Genomic DNA, 17,826 nt, shown 5'->3' with positions numbered 1-17,826 from the left:
TGGTAACGGAGGAATAACTACCCTTCCAGTACTGTCTTATTGGAGACTGGGGCACACATTATTTTACAACAATAAAAAAATAACATATTTGAACAATCAGAACATTTTAAATAAATATTATATTGTAAATAAAATGGGGGATGTGATGTTTTTGTCCATAATGCCTCTCTTGTCCTACAGTATTTATAGTGAAACATCTCTCTCTAGTGGCCATATATAAACCATGTGTGAGGATGGTGTTCATGTAAAATGTGAATGACAGTGTTCCAGTCAGTCATCAGTGTGTCTCTGCACAGCTGTAATTAAAATGTGTTCAGAGGGCCTCAGTGTCTGAATGGTTCCAGTTCAGCTCCATAACAGCAGCGTCCCTGGTTTGATTCCTGTGTTTCAGCTCATATCTGCCTCTCTCACTGAGGGGGACGTCCACACACACACACACACACACACACACACACACACACACACACACACTAACCACTAACTCTATTTGAACCAATAGAAAGCTGGTGCTCAGAGGAAGAGGGCGGGCTTTACTTGGTGTCAGTGACAGAAATGAAAAAAAGGTCAAATGAGTGAGAAGGACGATGAAGGAAACATCTGTGCTGTGTCTGCTCTGTAAGTAGAATCTCTGTGTTTGTTTGAATTCTTGTACTTTGACTGTCTGCTCTCCTGATAACTGATGATGGAGGAGAAGACATAAAAAACAAATCAGGCTGAATTCAAGTTCAAAACACCACGAGGACCAACTGCAGGTCTGAACTGACTCTTTATCTTTGCTCAGGAGTCGAGGAAACACAGCAGGCAGTGAAAAGATCAAATCATTCACTCATATCAACACAGCTGCACAGTGGACACATGAGTGTACTGTGGTTTCTTTTAGGAGTAGAGGACATGTTGTATTATATGAACAGTGTAGTCAGTGCACATATTTATGATCACAACAATTACATTCAGTGCTGTTTCTGAGATTTAAAAAAATAATAATTAAATTTGAATAGAGGAGCTAGAACAGTATAAACTGTAAGAATATACATATGGGATGTTCTGTTTTACTATTACACACTTCCCCATCTTTTGTTGTCCAAATGTTTTTGAAACATATTCCTGTCATCAAATAGAAAACGAGTAGATATACCAGAGAGAGTTTGTGTGTTTGTCAGCTGTTTGTGTGCAGTTGATTTGAAATGACACTCAAATCAACCTGAGTGTCATTTCTCTTTAGTTCTGATCTCACTGCTGAGCTGCTCAACAAACCAAGGTCAGTAACCTTCTTCTGTCACAGTTTAGACCTCAGAAATGTGGTAACACTTTATTACACGACCTGCGAATAAGGCACAAGTACCCAATACTTGCATGCAATTTGTGGGCAACAAGGCGCAACTACCCTGCAACAAGAAAAGTGATTATGATAGTTTTAATTTTATAGATAATATATAAGACAGACTTAATAGTGAAACTTCCATTATGCAGAAAATTACTTAAGCAGAACCAGTAATTACTCGGGTTGCTGCAATACTAAAAATTATTTACAGAACAATCTGTATCTCTTTCCCTTTAAAATACATGGAAGTTTGAAAATAGATGAAATTACGTCACTCCATAACACGGCCCACAACCCAGTAAGTACTTACAGTACTTGTTTCATTGTTTCTTGCGAAAACCTGATTTGTTGCCCGCAAAATGCACATAAGTACAGGGCACTTGCGCAGTATTCGTGGGCAATACATGTATCGTTACATATTTAAAATACAAAATATGAGTAACTGTATTCCGTTACGGTTCTTGTTTAAAAAGGTAGTAATCAGAATACAGTTACTTATTTTATGCAATAAGAGACTCTAATGCAGGGGTCTCGATCTGGTGACTGTACACTGTGTTCATGTCATTCAACGCCTCTCTCTGTCTCTCGCTAGCAAAGTTGACCCAGACAACAAAGTAAAGCTACTTTTCGGCTACGAGCCAGAGCATTCAGAATACGTTATACTCATTGAGTAATATAACAGAACACATTATAAATACATTTTGGGGCACATATTCTGTAATCTGTTGTGGAATACATTTTAAAAGTAACCTTGCCAACAGTGGGTCATTTTATAAAATGTAGCTAGAAATGCCTGCCAGTCCTGATATTGTTAATCAAAAAATGTATGCATTACACATTACAGATAGTAGTTTGTTATAATACTCAATACATTACCATGTTACCCTGTAAAACAGGGGTGTCAAACTCAAATACACAGTGGGCCAAAATTCTAAACTGGAACAAAGTCACGGGCTAACGTTAATATTTATTGAAAAAAAAAAATCTTCCTCCAGATATAAGAATGAATCTTTTCTTATGGACTCAAATAAGTTTTGCTGGAAAACTGAATATGGAACAAGCAAAGCTTTATACCAAACAATATATACAGTGGGGCAAAAAAGTATTTAGTCAGCCACCGATTGTGCAAGTTCCCCCACCTAAAATGATGACAGAGGTCAGTAATTTGCACCAGAGGTACACTTCAACTGTGAGAGACAGAATGTGAAAGAAAAATCCATGAATCCACATGGTAGGATTTGTAAAGAATTTATTCGTAAATCAGGGTGGAAAATAAGTATTTGGTCACCTCAAACAAGGAAAATCTCTGGCTCTCACAGACCTGTAACGTCTTCTGTAAGAAGCTTTTCTGTCCCCCACTCGTTACCTGTATGAATGGCACCTGTTTGAACTCATCATCTGTATAAAAGACACCTGTCCACAGCCTCAAACAGTCAGACTCCAAACTCCGCCATGGCCAAGACCAAAGAGCTTTCGAAGGACACCAGGAAAAGTATTGTAGACCTGCACCAGACTGGGAAGAGTGAATCTACAATAGGCAAGCAGCTTGGTGTGAAAAAATCAACTGTGGGAGCAATCATCAGAAAATGGAAGACATACAAGACCACTGATAATCTCCCACGATCTGGGGCTCCACGCAAGATCTCATCCCGTGGGGTCACAATGATCATGAGAACGGTGAGCAAAGATCCCAGAACCACACGGGGGGACCTGGTGAATGACCTGCAGAGAGCTGGGACCAAAGTAACAAAGGTCACCATCAGTAACACACTACAACGGCAGGGAATCAAATCCCGCAGTGCCAGACGTGTTCCGCTGCTGAAGCCAGTGCATGTCCAGGCCCGTATGAAGTTTGCCAGAGAGCACATGGATGATACAGCAGAGGATTGGGAGAATGTCATGTGGTCAGATGAAACCAAAGTAGAACTTTTTGGTATAAACTCAAGAAGAATACTGAGTTGCATCCCAAGAACACCATACCTACTGTGAAGCAAGGGGGTGGAAACATCATGCTATGGGGCTGTTTTTCACTGCTCTCGAGAAGATCTGCATGGAGGAATGGGCCAAAATACACTGTAAACCCGAACAAGTTGACTGAACTTAAAACTTTTGTGGAAACTGATTACCTCAAAAGATTTAAGTACAAAAACTCATATCTTCTAAGTATGGGGTACTCAAAATTTGTATTTATTGTTAACCTAAAAATTTAAAATTATATTTTATATTTTATTAATTGAGCTTTACTCAAAGACTGTATACTTTAATTTCAATATTTTTGTGTTTCTTGTAGTTTATTATTTTGATGCAACACAATGCAATTATATTACAACCTAAACTCAAATTATCTGATTATTAATTAAAAGATATTTATGTTTCAATGTTTGAGTGTAGACTACTAACAAAAAAAAAAGTACGGAAATTCAGTTACTTTACATTTTGTTTATTTAACATTTTTTCATGAAAATTTAAAAACATCACAAATGTTTTTATAAAACAACTAACATGGACATCGGCACCATAAAGTGAGCATTATAAATTCTGTGTAGAACATTTATCTTTTTATAAAATCACAAAGGACGACATCAGTCCTAATTGCATCTTTCTCAAAATACACAAAAATGCAAAACAAAAAGTCAAATACTAATCACTTTTTTTTAAAATAGAAATGAAAAACAATTTTTTAAAATGGGTACAAAGACGATCAGCTTCCAAATAACCAGATAAGGCAGTCAAGTATAGGAAAATTAGGTAAACTGATGGAGTTAAATCCACCCAAAGCCTGTAGTAAACTTAAAGTGCTTAAAGTGCTTCAAACAAAGTGCTCAGTAACAGAGTGCGTGTCCTAAAAAACATTGCCTTATATTCCTTAAGAGCATGTAGGCAGGGGTTTCAGGGGTTTGCCGTCATCAAGCCCCATGAAGATATTTTGGACAAAGGCAAATGTGTGAACCAGCTTCCTGGGGTAGTCTAAATGCAGAGCATAGATCAAGCCAAACAATAAGGCAAATGCATCTGCAAATCTGGGAATATCACGCATCACCTAGCCGCCTTTCACCACAACAGCCATGCTTGAGGAAGTAAAATGGACTGGACTGGGAAGCGCCGTTGGTAACCACTGTGAGAAGGGCAACTGAAGTGTCAATGAGGGTCGACTCATCCAATGCGTCCGCCTGGAATAGACACAGTATCAATGGTAAATGGCCTGTATTTGTATAGCGCTTTACACATTCAGTCATCCAGACATTCACACCCATTCACACACTGGTGATGGCAGCTACATTGTAGCCACAGCCACCCTGGGGCGCACTGACAGAGGCGAGGCTGCCGGACACTGGCACCTGCGGCCCCTCTGACCACCACCAGTAGGCAACGGGTGAAGTGTCTTGCCCAGGGACACAACGACCGAGACTGTCGGAGCCAGGGCTCAAACCGGCAACCTTCTGATTACAAGGCGAACTCCCAACTCTTGAGCCACGATCGCCCCAATTAAATAAGTAAGGTTGGTTTGAGAGAATGTGACAAGCATGACCTGTAATCTAGCAAAACATTCAGCAGTGTAGTGGGTTACTTTGTAACGAGTTAGGGTACTCTACTTTTTTTGAAAAATGTACATTAACGTGTTAGCTTCTTGCATTACATAATTTGTATTTTTGTTATTTTTCTAAAAAAAAAAGTAATTTTTTATTTCATGACTTTATCTCAAAAAGAAACTAAATCTTGACTTCAGCCTGGTTTTTGGGCCACCTGCAGCATAGCCATAGTGCTGTGATACGCCTGTGCCCTGCTCCTGACCTGTGTGTGTGTTTGTGTGAGGGTTTTCTAAAGAGAGGGTATTTTGTTTGTACAATTTGGTAGCTGCTAGGGTATTAAATTGTATTTAAAAAAATCCATAGCATTTTATCTTACTGGCAGAATTTAAGTAATGCAAAAATACACTTACATTACATGTCTAAAAGAATTCTGGGTCCTCATCCCGCAGGTATACAGGAAGGGCACGAAGTACTGCAGTGCGTTTCACATTGATATCAGGCGCCTCCTAAAAAGGGAAAAGAAAAGTTCATTTAACACAAAGTTTTCAGGTGTCATTCTTTGGGGAGGATACATGTTTATGAAACTGCATGACATCAGACTCTACTAAATTTTGGAGACTTTTCTTTTAAGATACAACCTTTCTGTCTCTTGTGACAGAGAGTCTGTTTCTTAATCATTTGACAAAAACCCTACACAGTATTTTAAAATAGTGTTCTCCAGATCAGAGCTGTAATCTATATAGAACATGGGGTTCAAAGCAAGGAAAAATTGTGTTTATCATCAGTGAAACTTTTAATTTGTGTTAATTTTATCATTATCAATATATGAAATCTTCACCTTAAGGGACTTAATGAATGGTTTCTTCTAAAAATTAGAAATGATTGAGTCATTTCACATCATATGAAAATATTAATTTTTAATACAAATTTGGCCCTATAAAAATGGAAACTCAGTAACAAAGATAATGGAGATTCTCTAAACACGAGCGAATATCACAGTAAAATTGTTGATTGTGATTTACACATTGGATGTATCCTCAGTGATTTGGTACAATTATACAACATTTTATAAGAACTGAACAACTGATGAAACAACTTACTTATGTGACCACATATGAAGTGTTATAACTTACCACAAAAGGTGAACTGTGCCACTGACCCTTGGTAGATCTGCACATGATAAAAAAAAATGCATTATAAATACTAACACAGCTATTAATAATTAGGGGTACATTTAAGATGTTAATGTCACAAAATAAAATAGACTGGTAGAAAGAAGTACAAGGAAATGGTAATGGGGGGAGCCATGAAAATAGATCTTTTCAACATGATTCAGTGTGACAAAGCCAGGGCATGATTTAAAAAAAAAAGAAACAGGTTGTCACGGTCCTGGGTCAGTGACCCAGTGTTTTGAGTTTCTTGTGCCTCTGAGTTTTTTGTATTATGTTCTTAGTTCTCTTTGTTGTCCCAGCGTATTCTTTAGTGTAGTGTCTTAGTTTGGTGTTCTTGTATTCTGTTTAGTTCTGAGTATTTGGTAGCTGCCCTCTGTGTTTCTTAGTTGCTCTGTCTCCCCTAGTCTAGTTTGCGTCTGTGCTAATTCCTGTTTTACTTTGAAGGTCTGTGTCTCATGTGAGTGTATCCTACTTTGCTCCCTTGTCTCGTCAGTTCTGATTTCTCCCAGCTGTGCTCTCCTTCTGTGTCTCATTCCCCTCGTTACTTCCCATTGTATTTAAACCCTGTGTTTCTCTGAGTCAGTGCTGTGTCGTCCCTCAAGCTGTGTGTTTCCTCGTGTGCCTCTCTGCAAGCTGTGAGTTTATATTTTCCCAGTTTAGTTTTGTATGCTCGTTTTCTGTGAGCAGCAATTAAAGCGGTGATTTTGAGTTCATCCCCTGAGTCTGAGTCCTGCATTTTGGGTCCAACTCCTGCCTGCCGCACAGCGATTCATGACACGGGTCTTTTAACCTAAAAATGTTTTAATGGCCATGAAGAAAGGTCTCTTCAATAGATCTTTCAACTCACCTGTGTTTACTGTCTCCACCTGAAATTAATTGCAGTTTGAATTTTTTTTTCTTCTGTCTTTTTGTCTTTGGTCTTCAGCCTTGGAAGAAAAAATAAAAATATTGAAAACCTTATCAGCACACTAAATATACAACACCTTGCTATATTTCAATTGTTTTAGAAGTTACCACTGCTAGCTAAGTCACTTTTGAACGATGCTAATGAGAAGGGAAAAAAAAACCCTGCCGAACAATGAGGGTGCTGTTGTAAAAACGCCAACTTTCTTGCGTTGGCAAGGGGTCGTTAAAATATCACTAAGACCCTTTCTTTATGTGTGATTCTTAGTAAAACTGTGTTTTAATCGGTTAAAACTGTAAAACTGACGACATAATCTATGTTTGAAAAAGAGCGCGAACAACAGCGAACAACTATTCACCACCTGGGTCTGTGCTTTTTAACACAACAGCGCATTCGAAAACAAGTTATTGGCTGCAACATATTAATATACTTGCTTTTTTACGGAAAAAATAAACATAACGAAGGTTCCGTTTTACTTACAAGTTTCTCCAAATGTGTTCTCCAGTCGCTCGAGAAGGGCAGCCATATTGAACAGAATTTTCTGTCAACGTCGTTCAGGTTAGAGAGAAGACGTCATGATCAGTTTGTTACCTGTTGAAGTTCAGCATCTGGCTGCTGAGCTGGGGTCAGCATTCACTCAGCTTTAACATTACTCTGGATTCCTGGCTATATATCTCCACAGTTTACAAAAACTACAACTACTCTCTTCCTCCTGCCTATGGACTGAAATTAGTTGACTGTAGCACAAATGTGCCGAAAAAATGTAATTCTTTAAAAATATGGAAAATTAAAAGAACAAAAAACATTCTTTGATTGTTTTTTTCTTTTTCAATTCAATTTTATATTAATCCCATAGAGTCAAAACACAAAGCACATTATACTGTAAGATAAAGACTCTACAATAATACAAAGAAAATCCTTACAATCAACCCCGTTTGAGCAAACATTTGGGAGAGAAATACTCAGGAAGAAACCGCCAGGAGGACACAAGTTAAGGAGGGCTGCCTGTCTGCTGCTTTATGCGTGAAGGCCAGAAGACACCAAACATGCAAGTTATTAAAAAACAACTCCACCCTTCTAACAGTATTAAACGGGTGAAATCTACGGAGAACAATTTTTGCATCAGACTATAAACACATAAAGTTTGACATTTTAACGTAGGAGTGAATTCAATTCAGCACAATACAACACTCACTGTTAAGTCAGATTGTTGAATGTTGCCATTGTGCTTCTTAAATTTGTAAAGTTTTAGTTCAAACTACAGGATCAAGACATTCCTTTGTCCCCCTCCCTCTTAAGGTTCTGGGAGGAGGCTGTAGTGCTTTATCACAAGCACATCCCTTGTGAAGATTCTGTTTGATTTTGCTTCCTGATTTTATTATCCTTTTGGTGAGCAGGAGGTCACACACAAACACAAGTTCTTGCACATGCATACACGTGCACACACATAAACACGCATAGGGCCTTGTCTTCACAACCAAGGGGGGTTTTACGGAGGGAGGTGCTGTGATGTGTATTGTAACAGTTTGTCATTAAAAAGGTTGCGAGGACAGCTGCTCTTTAAAGTATTTGGGCTAGAGACAGGTGAGGAGCATAGCTCCACTGCCTGGTTCTGACCAAAGCCTTTCCTCGTTAGCGAGTTAAAGACCAGTTAAAGATGTTCTGTCTTGATTTCGCTCATCATGAGGAATAAGTCTCTTAACTAGCGGGGCCTGTGGAGACATACACTCACCATCAAGGTGCTCAATATGCTTCATAATGAGAGAGAGAACTCTACAAAGATGAAAAGAAAACCACAACAATCAGAAAACCCCCTTTGAGCAACCACTTTGGCGACAGTGGAAGTGAAAACCTCCCTTAAAGTGGGAAGAAACCTTCAGCAAAACTAAACTCAGAGAGAGGCAGCCATCTGCCACAACTGGTTAGGGTGAGCTGGGGGAGATAAAACAAAAGAAATGCTGTGGAAGACGGACAGAGATTAATAAATCTAAATATTTAATATCTAAATATTAAATGCATTGGCTAAGGAACGAAGACAGAGGACATGACAGACTTAGACAGGAAATGGGGAATGACAAAGCAACAAGAAAATATAGATCAAGAATAACTAAACTTTGAAGCAAAACCAGCTCAATACATTACAACTAAAAGAAGAAGAAAGTGTGCTTTATTGGTCCCCGTGGGGAAAATTCCTCTCTGCATTTAACCCATTCACTCAGTGAAGCAGTGGGCAGCCACTGGGCGCCCGGGGAGCAGTGTGTAGGGACGGTACCTTGCTCAGGGGTACCTCAGGGTAGCTGTTCAGGGGAATCGAACCCCCGACCTTCCGATCATGGGGCCACCACTCTACCTACTGAGCTATCCCTGCCCCGAAGAAATCACCATAACACACAACAAAACATTGCTGGGTCTAATGACCCAGAACCATGACACTTTGTGCCCTACCTGATTTCCCTTTTTTTGTATGTTTGTCACACTTAATCGTTTTTTCCACACAGGGCCATCTGAGCATGGATTCTTTCCATGGTGGAGTTGGTGTAATTTAATTTATAAACTACATTTGTGTTTTCTTTGTCTAATATTTAAATGTGTTTGATCATCTGAAACATTTACAGTGAGTGTGACAAACATACAAAAACAGGAAATTAGAAAGAGCACGAATGCTTTTTCACACCACTGTAAATTCAGTTGTGGATTTAACAGGGAGCCAGTGAAGAGAAGCTAACATAGGAGAAATATGCTCTCTCTTTGTAATTCCTGTCAGTGCTCTTGCTGCAGCATACAGCTACATTTTAGTTTAATATATTCACTGAAGGACATATCCTGTAAAAAAAACAACACCTTCCTCACAGTGTTACTGGACGTCAGAATAATGCCATCCACAGTAAGTATCTGCTTAGATACCACATTTCTAAGATTTTTAGGGCCAATTATTCTAGCTTTCATTAATTTCATTAAGAAGTGATCAAACAAAGAAGTTTTCAGGCAACACTGTTAATGTTCAGTTTCTACGCCATATTTCTTTTTTCCTGGTGTGCAGAAAACTGAAGAACATTTGTAATGCAAGCAACACCATAACTGTAACTGTAATGTTACTGTTAATGTTAATGTTGTAATGTAACTGTAATGTTACGGAATTTAGTACAGTTCCAATATAATTTATTGTGTTAATGGAAAATGTAATGTAATATGATCTGTTTGGTTTGATGTTTTGAGAATGAAAATTATAAAATAATAAAAGCAATAAACCATTTGGACCTTTTTATCAAGTATAACACATAATCAATTTTTCATTTTAACCCTCACAGCTCGTCTGACTGTGAGTCCCAGCAGCTCCCAGTTCTTTCAATATGACTTTGTGTCTCTGAGCTGTGAGGAGGACGACAGCTCTGCTGGATGGACTCTGAGGAGAAACACAAGCAAACAACAGAGGACTCAGTGTGGAGATGGGTGGGGAACACCAGCTGGTTCTTCCTGTAACATCAGATATACTTACCCATCTGACAGTGGAGTTTACTGGTGTGAGTCCAGAGAAGGCACCGTCAGTAACATGGTTCACCTCACAGTCACTGGTAAGTAGATCAAAAATCGCAAAGTGCTTTACAATAAAAAAAAAACTGAGAACAAAAATATAAAACAGCATACATATAACATCATACAGCCTAAAACTAGTTAAAAGCTAATTTGAATAAATGAGAATTTAGTTGATTCTTAAAAGAATCCACAGCTCTAAAGTATTTGTCAACCCTGGTCTTAAAATGAGTTACAGGGACCGTTAATAGCCTTCGACTACAAGAATAGGTGTTGCATTCTAGAAGGTCAGAAATATAAGCTGGGGCTTGACCACACAGGGCTTTAAAAGTAAGGACAAAGATTTTTATATGAATTTTGTGCAGTGTCTTTTTTGTGTTGTTAAAGCCTAGCAGAAGCAACATTTTGTGCTGACTGAAGATGGTCAAGATCTTATTCAAACACATAAATAGCTCTTACAATAATCAAGCTGTGATAAAATAAAAGCATAAAAATTAACCTCTAATTCAGCTTGCGAGACAACCGTTTGACACTTAGACATATTTATTAGTTGAATAAAACAAACAAACACTGTTTCTGATTCATTCACAAGAATGGCTCCCGAGTTCAATTCAATCTATATACCACTAAATCACAACAACAGTTGCTTCAAGGTGCTTTGTATTGTAAGTAGACCGTACAATAATACATACAGATAAAAACCCAACAATCAAACGACCCCCTATGATTAAGCACTTTGGTGACAGTGGGAAGGAAAGACTTTAACAGGAAGGAACCTCCAGGAGAACCAGGCTCAGGTAGGGCCGGCCATCTGCTGCAACCGGTTGGGGTGAGAGAAGGAAGACATGATGAATGACGTACTGTGGAAGAGAGACAGAGGTTAATAACAAGTGTCATTCAATGCAGAAAGGTCTTTTAACACATGTTGAATGAGAAAGGTGCCTGAAAACTCAATGCATCATGGGAATCTCCCAGCAGCTTATGTCTGTTGCAGCATAACTAAGGGAGGTTCCACAGAAGAGGGGCCTGAAAACTGAAGGCTCTGCCTCCCATTCTACTTTTAAATACTCTAGGAACAACAAGTAGGCCTGCAGTGCAAGAGCAAAGTGCTCTAATAGGGTGATATGGTACTACAAGGTCATTAAGATAAGATGGGGCCTGATTATTTAAGACCTTGTATGTGAGAAGGAGGATTTTGAATTCAATTCTGGATTTAACAGGAAGCCAATGAAGGGAAGCCAAAACAGGAGAAATATGCTCTCTCTTTCTAGTCCCTGTCAGTACTCTTGCTAAAGCATTTTGGATCAGCTGAAGGCTTTTCAGGGAGTTTATGGACATCCTGACATTAATGAATTAGAGTAATCCAGCCTGGAAGTAATAAATGCGTGAACTACTTTTTCAGCGCCAGTCTGAGACAGGATATTTCTAACTTTAGAGATGTTGCGCAAATGGAAGAAAGCAGTCTTACATATGTGTTTAATATGTGCGTTGAAGGAGATCAAAAATGACTCCAATGTTCCTCACAGTATTAGCTGTTTGACAACTATTACTGACATACAGTGTTGGGACTAACGCGTTATTAAGTAACGCGTTAAAGTAACTACGTTATTATTGTAGTAACGAGCACGGTAACTAGTTATTATGCCAAAATCAGGAACGCGTTAGTCGTTACTGGGATTTAGATAGGGTCGTTACTCGTTACTTCGTGTGGTGGCTATCACAGAGCTTCCACAGATTCAGTAACATTAGCAAGTGGTGGAGGCCAGCAGGTGGATGAAGGAAAAGGGACGCAGAAGGAAAATAGACCCGAGGCGACCGCTGGTCCGAGAGTGTCAGGTGAACTTCAGGTAAGAAGTTATGACCTGCAGTCTCTCTGGGTCAGATATAAACCAAGTTTAGCTGGAGTTTATTTTCGTTATGCTGACTTTTTCCGTACTGCGTGCTAGCTAGCTAGGGTGGGTGCTATGAAGTTAATGATGTTGAACTTTATTTTGTTCATAAGTTATTAGAGTTGCCAACCGTCCCGTCTGGTATTCAGAGAAAATATTACGCGTTTCTTATTGAGGTGAAAAGGAACAGAGTTTGTCCCGTAATTCAGCTACAATGAAAAAGTCACAAAGCTGGAGTTATTCTGTGTCTTGCTGCACAGCTGCCTCTTCTTCTTTCATTCTCTCCCCCTCCCTCTCCTGTTTCTACTTCAATCATGAAACTGATCAATGATCAGCTGATCAGCTTTTCTCTGTTTATCGCTCACTTTGCGCCAGAAAGAGGAAACCAGCGGATGTCGCGCTAAACAACAGCAGCACGTTTAAGCTTGATCAGCTGTTGTTAGAATTTATTTAATATTAATTTCTAGTATCAGCTGATGTTTGCTGGAGCCACAGCTGCAAAACTGCTGGTCATGATGTCGGTTTGGTTATCTGGTGAGAGGGAAACATGAAGATGAAACCAGGAGATGTCCTTACTGGATCATCAGAGCTGAACAGGTGATGGAGAAACAGGTTTACCTTTTAGGTGACATGAATGAGTTGAAGGGAAGTTATGAACAGTTTCTGAGAGACAAATAACCCCAGGATCCTTTTCTAAGTAGCTGACAGCTGGTAACTGTGCAGGGGCGGATCTAGCAAAGTGTTGCCAGGGGGGCATGTAGGGCATTAACAGGGAAAGGGGGGCACAAAGAAATACTTTTCTTTCTTATTCTCATATAAAATGTCTAGCTTTTAAAAAATAATTATCTGAATCTTACAACAAACGATTGATAGATTGATGCATATATACCATCAAAACAGTGAACATCACTGTCACAACAGCGTTTGTTTTCATTCAAAGGCTTTATGATTTTTCCTATAATGGTGGGCCGGTCTCTAGTCAAAATGCCCGGGACGATTTTCTGTCCCAGTCCAGCCCTGTATGCAGCTCATCTGCAGTCTGGTGTTGCCTACATCTTCCTATTCAGAAGGCAGAATTTCCGAGTTCTGAGTACAATCGAAAGCACCACGACTGCAGTTTTTGTGTTGGATGTAAAAAGCAGGCTAGGATAGAATCAGGCGTGGGATTTTTTTTCAGTTTTTGTGTTGGATGTAAAAGGCGCACATGACTCTGTGACGTAGGCTAGAATCATGGCAGCAGTCAATGACGGTCCAGGTGTGGGATTTCTCTCGTGGAAATATGCACATTATCTTTTCCTTTCTATTGGTAGGTGGCACAGTGCACTTGTGGCAAGTAAGCAAGCTAGAAGACTGGCAAAGTTATGGAAGAAACACATTAACAAGAGAATTCTGAGTAAAACCAAAGTTACTTTCCCTAGTAACTAGTTACTCTGAAAGTAATGAGTAACTTGAAGTAACTAAGTTACTTTTGAGAGAAGTAACTAGTAATGTAACTAAGTTACTATTTTAAAGTAACTTACCCAACACTGCTGACATATGACAACAATTATTGTATCTAAGCTGAGCACCAAATCAGATAAAGTCTGAAAAACAAGACTTACAGAGTATTTCTGTAAGTATCTCTCCAGGTGTTGTCATGAATCCAGCTGTGTGCATGTAAGATATGACCCCAAAGCAGAATCCAATAAACCAAAACTAAACTGAAAAACCCAGGCACTTACCAAATAACACTTAAAATAACAAAGTAGCCTTAACATAATACAAAAATGACAAAAACACATAAAACTCAAACCGCTTAGATAAAATGATCCAGGACCATGACAGGTGGACGATAGATTACAAATAACACTGGTTTTTCAGTTTTCCAGCTAGGATGGACAAGGCTGAGCTTCAGGCTTTCAAATGGATTTGAAGTCTGTCTTTGTCTTTGTTTGAATAATAGACTGGTGACATCTGAGGTTTGGTTTGCCAGACGAACCTGTACACAAAGGTATTGCTTGATTTCAATTATTCAGTTTTCAGGGGCATTAATTAGGGTTTCTATTTTATCAGAGTTCACCTGCAAGCAGTTGTCAGAGACACACTGTTTGCTAATACTAAAACAGTTTATCAAGCAGGACAACTTTAAATATTAATTTGGCTTAAAAGAACAGTAAAGCTGAATATCGTCAGCAAAGAAATGATAAGACGCACGAGAAAATTGCCAAATTATTTGCCTAGGGTGAAAATATACCAAAAAAAAAGGGTTAGAGAATTGTTCCCAAGACTGATCCCTGTGGTACCCCACAGAACAGACTCTTAGAGTCTGGCATCACCTGGTTTGCAAAAACACCGAACTTTCTGCCAGAAAGATAGGATTTAAACCACTTTAGAGCAAAACCTAAGAGCCTGTTAATCAAAATACTGTCATCAACAGTGCCAAAGGCAGAAATAAGCTCCAGGATAACCATTACAGTGGATGCAGCAGAGTCAACCGACTTCAAAATATCACTAGAAATCACTAGAAACCTTGAGTAAAGGACTTTTTGTAGAGTGAAGCACACATAAACCCAGAATGAAATTTGTCAAAGATGTCATGCTTTTCCATAAAAGAAATGATTTGTTTGGCCACGTTTTTAAGAAGCTTTCACAAGAAAGGGATCTTAGAGATATGCCTGTAATTTCTGAGCTGTGTATTTCTACAACACAAGGCCATTAGCAAGAAAACAGATTTTAAATAATGCTGTATGGATAAAGTCATTTGGGCAGGTAGATAATTCCATTTTATCAAGTAAAGATGAAATGTCATATAGTGTCATCGGATGAAACACATTCAGAGACTGCTCTGTAAAACAAAGACCACTCCCTCCAACCTCCCAGCTGCTTTCTATAAAGATGGCTCCCTCATCAGGAAGCAGCCTACAGGTCACATGACCATCCAGCATGTTTCCAGGTCTGATGAAGGCCTCTACAAGTGTGACATCAGCGGTCATGGAGAGTCTCCATCCAGCTGGATCACTGTCACAGGTGACACACTCACCTGTCTGTGTTTCTGCAGCTTTCAACATTCACAATGTGACGACAACTTAATGACTGTGTTTGCTTTATTTTAGGCAAACACACCACCACACCTCCACCTACATCCACACCTCCACCTACATCCACCACTACATCTACACCCACCACCAAAACCACCACAACTGTCAGATCTTCACCCACCTCTATACATACATCCAGCACCACAACTCCACCCACCATCACACCCTCACCCACCAGCTCACATTCACTCACTGCCACCAAATCTCCATCAATAACTGCTCAAGGCATTACATCCACACCTCCACCTACATTCACCTCTCCTCCTGGTTCCACCTCCATCGCTCTTCCTCCATCACGCTCTCATCCTCTTCTCTCTATGATGTTGGTCTCCTCTGTTGGATCATCCTGTGTTGTGGTTCTACTGGTGTTACTGGTTCTGCTGGTGAGACGATGTGCTCACAGGAAACCTGAAGGTGAGACTCAGACTTCCTGATTGTTCGTGTTTAAGATTCTTCAGTAGAATAAAGGTCACATACATTATTATTATAGTTACAACTTTCCTAAATGCAACCTGTTTTTAGATATTTAATTTATATTATTTTTAATTTTGCATCATTTCAGCAGATCAAGAAGAAGCTGGAGAAGATGACATCATCACTTATGTCATGTACAGTTACATCCAATTATCAGATCCTCAACAACAGCCAATCAGAAAAAGCAAAGGTAGTACTGTGTTTCCATCAAAAGGGTTGAGGTTGACATTTAAAATTTTAAATATAATTGCAAAACTATGTGACGTGTTTCAAATGGCTGCTGAGTTGTTAGATTTGTTTCTAAAACAACTTTTTTGCAACTTTACAATTAAGGAACACTGCAAAGTAGGGGTGAGGATATTTCAGAAATAGGGCATTAGTAAGGAACTTTCTCTTTGATTTCTTTGTTGTAACACTAATTTATTGCTTCTTGGCAATAAATCTTATACTGTTGGAAAGTCTGTTTCTTCTCTTAAATGGCACAAGATTTGTAAGGAAAATTTGTGAGTTGAGCAGCAGAGTCAAGTATGTAGATTGTATGTGTTTGTGTTGTTCATGATGGCATGACTAGCACTCACAAGCTGATTCCACAAGTGTTCAGTGAGGTTGAGGTCAGGACTGCAGGAAGATCATTCCATCTTCTCAGAAAGTTGTGCCTGTGAAAGTTCTTGAGAAGATAATTTTTTTTGGCTTAGTGTGAAGCCAATTAAGTCACAGATTGAACAGTCCATAGACCTTTAGCTGTGTTTTCAGCCTCTCAGACATTTGAACCATTTTTAAACATACATGTAAAACCACAGCAGCTACTTCCTGTTGATGACCCCAGTTAGTGTGAACCAGGTTAAGGTTTAGACGTCTCACCACAAGATCTAATGCTAGCGTTCAATTCATGAGAACCCTTTTGCTTTGTGCTTTGTGGTATAGTGTGTGCATTTGTATTATTAGAATATAGCAGCCTTGTGGTCATCCACACTTGTTTTTCACAGAATGAGCCGTCAGTTATTTCTGGTCATTATGAGTTTCACAGCAGAGGTGTTAACATAGGAAAGCTGAAAAATGCTGCCGATTATAAAAATCGCTTAATCACCTAATCTTGTCAATTACTTTGCAGCTGTTGAGTAATAATATAACAGTGGTAGCTTCAGTAATTTTATATGCTTAATATTACAGAGACTGATACAACTGTGGTCTACCCAGCAGTGGGCTCTGACGATGTCAGTAATGGACAAACAACCATCAGGACAAGAAAGCTCAGGTACAGCTGGGCTGTTCACCCTGTTTACCGTCATTATGCTAGGCTAAGCTAAGAAAAGTTTAAATAAAGTAATCCATGAGAACCAAAAGTGCAGGCTGCAGATTGCTCTAAACATATAATGATTTTTCTACTCTTGGGTTTGTATGATATCATCGATACCTAATATGGTCTCAATGACATATGCTCCAGCCACCTGTTATTTCAACCTTTTATTAGTGATTGGCAGCAAGGTAGAAAGCATGGTAGAAAGTTGCCTTAAAGGGAGAGGAGCTAATACAGATTGTTTTAGACAGGATGAACTAAGGGGCTCCAACAAAGCTCAGTGTAAGCTAATGAAGTATTACCCTGAACTGTGAATCATGCAGAGGTACTCTAGTCAAGTCCAAGAATAAAAATAAAGAGCTGGAAATGAACACAGAACACAAATCTTCACAATCAGATTCAACAAAAATAAACTTGTGCAGTGAAAACACAAGTTATAGTGCATGAATTTCAACAGCGTAGTGTTGCTTCAAATACAGGAAATGGTGCAACATATAATTGTGACTCTCCTTATAACCCTGCAGGTACATCAGGCAGGCAGCTGAAGTTGACGTGCAATAGAATAACACCGACAATAGTGCAGGGTCTATTTTTGATTGAACCTGCAAGAAACACTAGATTTTTTTTTATT

At 39.1% G+C, this 17,826-nt stretch overlaps 2 protein-coding genes across 2 annotated transcripts in view; one reads left to right on the top strand and one right to left on the bottom strand.

Annotated features, from left to right (window-relative positions):
- LOC147334053 (uncharacterized) overlaps nucleotides 1-17,826 on the bottom strand; it is a 135,241-nt gene that overhangs the window by 69,385 nt on the left and 48,030 nt on the right. The gene's annotated exons all lie outside the window — the stretch shown is intronic.
- LOC147334054 (uncharacterized) lies at nucleotides 585-15,858 on the top strand. The gene is made up of 7 exons (XM_086287737.1): nucleotides 585-615; nucleotides 1,223-1,258; nucleotides 10,236-10,499; nucleotides 14,637-14,665; nucleotides 15,164-15,353; nucleotides 15,440-15,467; nucleotides 15,657-15,858. Exons 1-7 carry the CDS (start codon nucleotides 585-587, stop codon nucleotides 15,856-15,858), a joined length of 780 nt encoding a protein of 259 aa, XP_086143863.1.

Source organism: Aulonocara sp. 'chitande type north' Nkhata Bay, linkage group LG3 (assembly GCF_057382095.1).
Source record: "Aulonocara sp. 'chitande type north' Nkhata Bay isolate Kocher_YH1m ecotype deep benthic linkage group LG3, A_spYH_male_GT1.1, whole genome shotgun sequence".
NCBI classification, from domain to species: Eukaryota; Metazoa; Chordata; class Actinopteri; order Cichliformes; family Cichlidae; genus Aulonocara; species Aulonocara sp. 'chitande type north' Nkhata Bay.
Note: the sequence above shows the minus strand (reverse complement) of the source record. Positions and strands in the feature narration are given on the sequence as shown.